The 9,913-nt window shown below is 36.9% G+C and overlaps 2 protein-coding genes across 3 annotated transcripts; both read left to right on the top strand.

Moving 5' to 3' along the window:
- The first annotated feature begins 757 nt into the window (after positions 1-757).
- LOC118041623 (probable E3 ubiquitin-protein ligase RHB1A) lies at positions 758-3,804 on the top strand. 2 transcript variants are annotated; one of them, XM_035049072.2, is made up of 5 exons: positions 758-1,025; positions 1,352-1,417; positions 2,301-2,673; positions 2,803-2,912; positions 3,172-3,804. In XM_035049072.2, the coding sequence occupies exons 2-5, from the start codon at positions 1,355-1,357 to the stop codon at positions 3,208-3,210; spliced, it is 585 nt and encodes a 194-aa protein (XP_034904963.1). In that variant the 5' UTR covers positions 758-1,025; positions 1,352-1,354; the 3' UTR covers positions 3,211-3,804. The 2 variants fall into 2 exon arrangements, with proteins under 2 accessions (XP_034904963.1, XP_034904962.1); XM_035049071.2 differs by having other exon boundaries at positions 764-1,025; positions 1,305-1,417.
- Positions 3,805-6,705: 2,901 nt separating this feature from the next.
- On the top strand, positions 6,706-9,674 carry LOC118041624 (G-type lectin S-receptor-like serine/threonine-protein kinase SD2-2). Its single transcript, XM_035049074.2, has one exon. It carries the CDS (start codon positions 6,919-6,921, stop codon positions 9,490-9,492), a length of 2,574 nt encoding a protein of 857 aa, XP_034904965.1. The 5' UTR covers positions 6,706-6,918; the 3' UTR covers positions 9,493-9,674.
- The last annotated feature ends 239 nt before the right edge of the window (positions 9,675-9,913 follow it).

Here is a 9,913-nt window from a genome sequence, read left to right as displayed (position 1 = left end):
TTATTGAAACAGACAGGAAGGTGGAGGAAAAGGGGCTGCGAGGTGTAGTTTGGTAGTGGGATTCAATCGTGTTTTTTAAAATATTTTTTATTTTTTATTTTAAATTAATGTTTTTAATATTTATAGATTATTTTAATATACCGATATAAAAATAAATTATTAAAAGTAATAAAATATTTTTTTAATATATATATTTTAAAATATTGTAAAAACAATTATTTATGTACCAGTAACCACGCACTATGTTAAATTATTTAAAATAAGATGACTTCCTGACTAGAGTTATTTTGACGCACTTTTATTTATTATTATTAATGTGATATTCGAGTCAGCTTGCGTATATCTCGACTAATTTTATAGAATTTAAAATTAATAATCATATAAATTTATAATAATTCTAAAATTTATAACATTTAAATTAATAATTTTTAAAAATTAAATCTAAAACCTGACAAATTATGCGATTCAGGTGAGTTTTGAGTCACGCTTACGCTATTCCACTCGCGAATTGCATGCTAATAAGATACACAAGCATGCCTTTTATTTCTTTCTCCTTTTAGCACGACAGAAAAAAGGTTCCAAGAAAAACAATAAAAAAGTTGGATATACACAGTGTTGCATATCAGCACGTCAATGACGCATTCAAGATTGGAGAACAATTTATTTATCGTTGAGATTCGAAAATTAACAAGATAATATCATTTTTGCTAAGGCTACATCATAACAAATTGGTTGGAAAATAGACCAAACCCATCTACTTCCATGCATACTTACAATTTATTGATAATGATCAGGTTGCCATAATCTTTCTGAGATACCCATTAATTAACTAGGGTAAAAGGCACGAGTCGACTCAGACCCGGACCCAGACTCAATGGGATAAATGAGGGGGAATGCAACCACAGAACAAAGTATAAAGCAACAAAGGTGAAATTACAAAATCACTGCACTCTTCAGCTCCTCTCCTCCCTTTCCTTTCCTTTTCTTCTCACCGAATCGAATTTTGCTTCCGCATCTCTCTTCAGGTAAGCTTCACCCTTCTCATCACCTTCTTCTTCGTCTGATAGATTCTTCTTGCTTTATCACCCTTCTTAGTAACTGTTTAAATTACTGTTTTCTTTCTTTCCCTTCTATTACCGGCAAACCTTTCAGATTAGGGTTTATTTACTCTCTTTGCCCATTTGGTTTCTGAATTCGAAGCATGATGTTGTGTGCTGATAACTCGTGCAGTGTCAATTTTGTGATTTTTAAGCTCATGTACGTGACTCGTTTTAACTTTACTGTTCACTTGATGGAAATAACAGGAAGCTATGCTACAACCATTGGTTGAATAACAGTAATAAAATTGCAGGGAATGGGAGGTTGCTGTTGTTCTTCAAGGAAACCTCATTTACACGGAACGCCCGTGTATTACTATGTTAGTATTATTATTAATATCTTCGTTCTCCTGAGTATATATTTATGTCTGCTTATCGTTTTTTTTTTTAATGTTTACATTTTTTATAATGTTATAGTAGAGAGTGGTTGATTTTAATGTCGTGTGCTTATGGTGTCTTGCGTTTATTGAAGTGGATGTTGAGCGTTGGGAAATTTGGGAGTTGGATTTAGCTGTTATTGATTCCGAATCGCGTATAGGACTTGGAACTAGCAAGCAAGAGTCCTAGGATGTCTCTGAGGGTCTTAAACATGGGTTGAGATTGTATCATACACGATGGCATTTGTGATTTGCAAGTCTCGGTCTTGAATCAACTTTACTTGGATTGGAAAAGGAAAAGACACTTTTTAATTATGTTTTGTGATAATGGGAGAGTTTTAGGGTCAGCATTGCACCTGTAGAGGACAAAGCATGTTATAACCAGCCGTGAATATAAGCTCAAAACCATGCCTCTATTTGTAGCTTTCAAATTCTTGCACTATTTCACAATCTATGCCTTGTCTGACAGCAGGATAAATAGAGAAAATTCTTGATGCTCTTCAAATTTGCTCCATCATTTTTCATGAGTGATGTATTGATGGAATCTTAGCAAATATATTTCTATATGACCATCAACGAAGAGGGGGGAAAAGATTAGAGGTTTGAGGATTTTTATTGTCGAGATTCTGTTAGTGAAATGATGTAAATTGCCATGATAAAATAATCTTAGAAACACCCAAAGTTTTTACATCCTTTTCCACGCCATTTCACAATGACATGGCCTAACATTGCTTCCACTTTCAAGCGGAAATCTCTTGAAATGGAACCAAATGGGTTCTTTTGGCTAACAAAATACCATCTTGAAATTTAAAACACCCTTGTGCAGTGTCCACCAGCTTTGGAAGAGCATGGATCCTTAACGTCTCACAACGGCGCGGCCTCTGCATTCACTGCAGGTCTCCTGGTCGAATTGCATTTGAATACATCAACGCCTGATACTTTCCGCCCCCCTCCTGCACCTCTGCCATATGATGTGATTTTGGGATGTCCACAGTCACCGTATTCTGAATCTGTTCAAGAAACAATTAGTCGCAGTAGTTTTGGAACGTTGGCAATGAGTGAAGATCTTGATGAATTGGACTGCAAAACTCAAGCCAGTTCATTGCTTGTCTCTCCAAGGAAGTCAGAAGTGACAAAATTACATGAACCTGTTGCGTCCGCAACAGAAGAGGAAGATGCTTGTCCCATTTGCCTTGAAGGTGCGGTAGTGCCATTTCCTAGGAGAAAATGCTATTTCCATTTTATTATTTTATAGTGTTTCTGGATAGGTAGAAGCATAATCAAGGTCATGCCTGAAATTAGTCCGCGTTGTATGCTTCCACTTGCAGAATATGACTTGGAGAATCCAAAACACATAACAAACTGCGAACATCATTTTCACCTCTCCTGCATTCTAGAGTGGATGGAAAGGAGTGACACCTGCCCCATATGTGACCAGGTTTGTTTCTTGTAAAATGACTTTATGTGCAGTTAGCGGATGATTTTATTGCTCTTATTACTGATGAGATGATCGATATAATCTGGATTTCTTTTAAACACCAATTTACTATTTAGTTGGTTGTTTCACATAGAAGGTGTAAGCACATACGAGGGGAAACATTTACTTTACTCATGCTTCTGGTGGAACGACTCTAGTTCTTGCTATTGACACGATTCTTATATATGCTCATTTGCACTCTGCTTTTTTAATGTTACAGGAAGTAATATTGACCACAACTTCATTTAGTTGTTGTTAATGCTCTTTGAGATGGAGGTTTATTTGTTGTTTCAATTAAGAGCTTGCCAACTTTAGTGGGCTGCAGATGGTGTCAGTTCTTTGTCTCACAACTGGTCAGCAGAGTGCCCCCTGGTTCATTTTTTTAATTTGGTCTGTCTTGGTTTGAAGGGTCAACTTATCATTTATGCGGTTCCTCTGGAGAAGTTCAGAGGTAAAGGAATGAAGTTTAGCAAAACATGGAAACAGGTTTCTCTCTGTTCGTGCCCCCTTGTCCTTGTTAATACTTTGGTTGCTAGTTAGGGAATGGATGTGCAGATATCTACACGGTTGTTGAAGGGAGTACATGCAAACAATTCACCTCCAAGTTAAAAGCAAATGGTCTGTCCTGTCTTCCATGTTGCGTCAGCAAACTATTTATCTGTTTCCTATGCATATTATCTTCTACTTGTTTGTCGTATGCTGCATATAGTTGTTCTTTTGCATTGGGTGATTTGTAAATTACGACTGTTAGTTTTTTGATGGATTCGGCATTTAGGATTAGATGAATTTATGAAAAGTGTAATGAACAATGAAAAGTTATACTGTATTTACATGAACTCAGATTGACATGGCATTAGAGATCTACGACACTACTGTTTAGTTTCAAGAAAAAATCTTGGATCACCATCTACTAAGATTCATGCTTCTGCATTTCAATTCCTTGCATGTATGTTTCACATGCAGGATCGCAGATCTACCAGCACCTCCCATCCTCTTCCTTTTTCATTTATTTATTTATTTTTTTATTAACATGGGTGTCCGGGCCAACTTGCAGTCATCTCGACTAATCCCACGGGTCCTGAAGTTAACGACCATGTAAGCCTCCAGTGGCCATTATATGAGCAACCTAGGATTTGAACCTAAAACCACAAAGAAAGCAAATTTTTTGATCCCAAGCTTTTACCACTAGGCCACCGTGAAATTACTGGTATTGTGTAACAATTGTAATACCTTCATCTAAATCCTTCTCTGGGAAAACTAACTTTAGCATGCTTCTGGGAACTTTCTTCCATTTTTTTAACCAAACTTCAAGAGGTGGCCATGCTCTGTGGTAGTTGCATAGCTACTTTTGGATCACCACACCGCGATCCACAGCAAAGCCTAAGAGACACTAGCTATTGCTAACTGGAGCTGCCATGTTCTTCACACAAAAAAACAGAAAAAGAAAAAAAGAGAAAGGGCACTTGCTAGATAGATCATTTTCTTCAGTAGTCGGTAGATGAAAATATCGGAGTGGTTTAGTGTCAGTGTCGACGCCTAACTTCTGCAACATGTGGTGGTGAGAACCCCACTATCACACTATTCTTGGGATTAAGTAAAAGGCGGTCGTATTCGTCTGTCAAATTTTTCGTTTCAAGGGCCAATCAGTAGGTGCCGTAATTCCCAACTGCCACCTTCTATTTGAGGTCTTCATTTGATTTTTCAAGCTGTCGACAATTCTTTTTCTTTTTGATAAAAAAAGAAAGAAAGAAAGAAGGGCATCGGTAACTTTCAATAGCGGCTGCTTCTAGAGATGGCCGCACTAGTCAGTCTGTCCCAGCTAGTAAAATTTCTTTCTGGCGCCTAGGAATTTTAGATTCACTGTCGAACTCGCAAAGGAGTGTTGCTACCAATTTATCAAAAATACAAGGGGTATGAGTTTTCAGCTGTGGCACTTAACATATGGATTGTTATAGTAAAATTACTGTTTGTTTTTTCAGTTAAAAAAATAGAAGCCTTTGTTTTGAGACAATTTGCATTTTTTTTAGTGGTTTATTTGTCATTAAAATTTTGTTTTGGGGTGTGTGTATATATATATATATATTTTATCAAATTTCTAAGCAATAGAATGACTTATTTGAGATTAAAAGAAATTAGAACTATCGACCAAGATTTTTTTTTATCTCTTTGTTTTTTAGAATACAGTAAAAGACATCCTTTTTTAATAGTTAATTTTTTCAAATTGAATTGTGTGTGTTTGTTTTTAATTGTATTATTTTAATTTATATATAATTTTTCATTTGTTTTACACAAGCGAAGCTTATTTTAGTAATAAAATATATTTATTTTTAGATAACATTTATAACTTGTTTTAGTCCCTAGTAATATTTTTTTTCTTATCTTATTCAATTAATTTCATGTGTATTTTTATTTTTATTATCTTTTATTGATTTTAATAAACAAATTTAGTGTATATAATCGGGTAAATATTTTATTTTACGGGATTAAATATCTTGATCTATATCTATCTTTTAATTTTTTCAGTTTCCTTTTTAGTCATTTTTAACTATTTTTATTTATTTATTTACATAAATAATTATTAATTTATTTAATTAGATACTTACATAAGTTTTTTCATTTATATTTTAATTTTTTTAAAAAAAGAATATATATATATATATATATATATATATATATATATATATAACCTTAAAGAAAGAGTGTTGCTACCTTCCGAGGGTTTCTTGGTGATTAAATTCCAAATTTCCATCATTCGGTGATATAACTTGATCTTATGGACAGAATTGCAATTGTAATGTCATGATTTTTAAAATTCCGATACAAGTTCTTAACTAAAGACATAATTAAAAAAAGTATTTAAGAAAATTTTTAAAATTATATGGAACACAAAGGTCAAAGGAGGTGGTAGATTGTTGACTTTAAATGCTTTTGAACCAATAAAATTCCTACACGATCTCTCAACTTTCTGGCATTGAGAACCACAAATCTCACCCATCCAGAACGCAACCCACGCGCGTAATTATTTAATGATTTTTCTCGAACAAGGTTTTCTGAAATTCATTTAAAAAATAATTTTGTTTTGTTACAAAGATACGACGACCTCGTGAGTGGGTTTCAGCACTTTTGTCTGCCACCAAACCACACCATCCCGTAGACCTCCTCAGCTTTCACTTCCGATTTACCAAAGTAACCCCTACAAAGCTTCTTATTACCATCTAGTCCTCCAAGCTTCTAATTACCAAACCAACCCTTACAAAATCGCTTCCCATGTTCTATTGTCTTTTAAACCACCCCTCACGAGCGTGTTATTTTAATATATCATAGAAAAATCATGAAAAATAATTAAGAAATATTAATTTTTTTTCTGGTAAAAAATACTTTAAAAAAATAAACAGAACCATATTTTTTAAAAATGCCATCATTTACATCACATGATAGTAATCATAATAAATTCAGTAGTGTGATTAATCAAAGGCATACATGATCAAATTAATCTAAGTTGTTTTAAGCAAGATTTAGATATCAAATGGAAGCGTGCCATCAGTGAAAAAGCAATGAAATAATAAGATATTTACAGGATCAAAGCAAAGTTACGAAGGGCATTTTTGTAAATATACGGTTTGATCCTGTTAATAAAAGCACTTCTTAAATAAAAGATGATGGATTCAGTGCAAAATGTGTGAAGGACATTTTTGTAATTAAGCAAGACTTCCAAGAAATTTAACTTTTTTGTTTGTAGCTTTGAGTACTCAAAGTGGCAGTTTTTTCAGATATTCCATAAAAAAATCTTCTTCTCACGCTGAAAAGTTGAAAACTTGAATCAGAGACAGACTGCTCCCCTCACTGAACCACCCACACAGCACAAAGATTCTATCATCTTGAAAGGGCAAAGATCATCATCATCAATGTCACCCTTCAAGTGAAAAAGACATGCCTTTTTCCTCCAAGACCCCAAAGCCATGAAACAATGCCGCTGATGATCAGTGAAATGTCACTAGCCATCTTCTTAGCTTTCATCCTCTCCCTTCTCTTACCAACCTCAAATGCCATGCTTGTTTCCAAATTTGAAGCAAACAACACATTTACACCATCAACTCCCTGCAACCCAATACAAAGCAGCAGAAGCAAGAAATTGGAGACTGCAGATGTCCTTATCACAGGAAACTCAACCATTTCAGGCCTAAACAACACATTCAATCTGGGTTTCGTTAACCCAGGTGGGAAACCCAATTGGTACTTGGCCATTTCGTATGCTTCAATTCCAACACCACCAATAGTTTGGGTAGCAAATCGTGAAAAACCCATTACCAATCTCACCTCTACAAGGCTAGAAATCACCGCGGAAGGCAAACTGGCCATCATTGCATTACCGGGCTCAACGATTTGGCAAAGCACAAACACAGAGAAAGCAAGAAGCTTGCTCCTTCAAGAGAATGGAAATCTTGTTCTTTTATCGGCCAAAGGGTTGATTATTTGGCAAAGTTTCGATTTTCCAACAGATACATGGCTGCCAGGCATGAATATTACAAGTGAAAGATCTCTAATTTCATGGAGGAGCATAAACGATCCGTCCCCTGGTTTATTCTCTTTGAGGATAAACCCACTAGGGTTTAATGAATTTGAGCTTGTTTATAACAAGAGTGCCAAGTATTGGAGTACAGGTAATTGGACTGGTGATGCATTCGATGGTGTACCTGAAATGACTATTCCTTACATTTATAAGTTCCATTTTTCGGATCCTTTTACGCCAAGTGCATCCTTTTGGTACACAGAGAGGGAATTAGATGGTGGTTTAAGGCCACCATTGACTAGGTTTCAAGTTGATGTTATTGGGCAGTTGAAGCAGTACACTTGGACTCAGCAGAATGAGTATTGGAACATGTTTTGGTCACAGCCAGACAATAAGTGCAGAGTTTATGGATTATGTGGGAATTGGGGTGTTTGTAATAGCACATTGTTAAAGCCTTGTGTTTGTGTTTCTGGGTTCAGGCCTGTTAGTGATTATGATTGGGAGTCTGGGGATTATACTGGTGGTTGTGTCAGAGATAGTAGGGATTCGTGTGAAGAGAGTGATGGGTTTATGGAGGTTGGTGTTGTGAGATTTGAGGGAGCGGCTATGGTGTCTTTTGTGGGGACTAGGAGTGTTTGTGAGAGGATTTGTTTGAGTAATTGTTCATGTATCGGTTTGTTTCACGATGGTAAGACAAGCTTGTGCAAGAATATATATGGATCTTTGTTGAATTTGAGAAATTCCAGTTCTGACAGTACTTTTCAAGATGTGTTGTATGTCAGGGTGCCGAAGGAGGGGATTGTGAGGAAGGGTGTGTCGAAATCTGTGCTTTTGATTGGTAGCATTGGTGGGTCAGTTGTGCTTTTGGGGTTGGTGGCAGGGATGCTGCTGATTTTGAGAAAGAGAAGAAAGAACGGCAAGGGTGTGGAAGGAAATGGTGTGTTTCCAGGGTTGAATTTGAAAGTGTTTACTTATAAAGAGCTTTGTGCTGCAACTCGAGGCTTCTCGGATAAACTTGGACATGGTGGATTTGGGGCAGTGTTTCAAGGCGAGTTGTTGGATTCTACTCTTGTTGCTGTGAAACGCCTTGAAAGGCCAGGCAGTGGAGAGAAAGAGTTCAGGGCAGAGGTGTGTACTATTGGAAACATTCAGCATATCAATCTTGTCAGGCTTAGAGGATTTTGCTCAGAGAGCTCTCACAGGCTTTTAATTTATGATTACATGCCAAATGGCCCTTTGAGTGCGTATCTGCGTCGAGATGGTCTGAATTTGATCTGGGATGTTAGATTTCGTGTGGCAGTTGGTACTGCTAGAGGAATTGCATATTTACACGAGGAATGTAGAGATTGTATTATCCATTGTGATATCAAGCCTGAAAACATCCTTTTGGATAGTGATTACACAGCTAAGGTATCTGATTTTGGCTTAGCAAAGCTTATAGGTCGCGACTTCAGTAGAGTATTGGCTACCATGAGAGGTACCTGGGGCTATGTTGCACCAGAATGGATATCTGGTGTGGCAATTACCACGAAAGCAGATGTTTATAGCTACGGAATGACATTGTTGGAATTGCTTGGAGGCCGTAGAAATGTAGAGGCACCGCCATCTGCTCGTGGTGCTGGTGGCAGGGAGGGTGAAAAGGCAGAGAAATGGTTTTTCCCTCCATATGCTGCACAGAAAATAATCGAAGGCAATGTGGCAGCAGTGGTGGATGATAGGCTAGGCAGCGCATATGACATTGAGGAAGCTCAGCGTGTTGCATCGGTTGCCGTTTGGTGTATACAGGACAGCGAGGAGATGAGGCCTACAATGGGAATGGTAGTGAAAATGCTAGAAGGGGTAGTCGAAGTGACCACTCCTCCACCACCAAAATTGTTACAAGCACTGGTCTCCGGGGAGTCTTATCATGGTGTTCAGATAGATTCTGGTAAGGGAGTATCTATTGGTGGTGATTGTTGTGGTGATAATGCAGGGGTATATAGTTATGGTTCACCTTCATCTCTTGGCAATGCCTCTTCACCAGCTAAATGAAAATGTGAAAGTTAACTGACAAGCATCCTGGAGATTGGTGGATAGCTGAGGAAAAACTAATTCCTACCCCCCCCTTTTTTTTGGCTTTCATTTTATGTGAATTGTAGCCTTGTACGGTATCAGAAATGTAAATGGAATTGCTCGTTGCTCAAATTTTCAAGGATGTCAAGCTCTTCAAGATTCTTTTGTCCCATTATTTATACTGCGACCGTTTCATATTTGATGATCATTCGTGTGCCAAGAGCCGAGATTCATTAGATCGGTCATACTTCTTAAAATGAACGTTATTTGTACAATTGAAGACCAGCACACGTCATTCCAGTGATCACAGATTCGAAAAGGAGGACAAAGTTGGTCCTGGATGGCCATGTTTAGCTATTGGTGTTCATTGCCTGTAGAGTTCCCCTGGCTAAAAAGTCAA

The sequence above is a fragment of the Populus alba genome, chromosome 14 (assembly GCF_005239225.2).
Source record: "Populus alba chromosome 14, ASM523922v2, whole genome shotgun sequence".
NCBI lineage: Eukaryota > Viridiplantae > Streptophyta > Magnoliopsida > Malpighiales > Salicaceae > Populus > Populus alba.
Note: the sequence above shows the minus strand (reverse complement) of the source record. Positions and strands in the feature narration are given on the sequence as shown.

What these genes read in the sequence shown, in the direction of transcription:
- LOC118041624 (XM_035049074.2), top strand. Translation starts at nt 6,919, where the DNA reads ATGCCGCTGATGATCAGTGAAATGTCACTAGCCATCTTCTTAGCTTTC.
- LOC118041623 (XM_035049072.2), top strand. Translation starts at nt 1,355, where the DNA reads ATGGGAGGTTGCTGTTGTTCTTCAAGGAAACCTCATTTACACGGAACG. An exon ending in GAACGCCCGTGTATTACTAT is followed by an intron (nt 1,418 to 2,300) that starts GTTAGTATTATT and finishes ACCCTTGTGCAG; the next exon opens with TGTCCACCAGCTTTGGAAGA. An exon ending in CCTGCCCCATATGTGACCAG is followed by an intron (nt 2,913 to 3,171) that starts GTTTGTTTCTTG and finishes TTAATGTTACAG; the next exon opens with GAAGTAATATTGACCACAAC.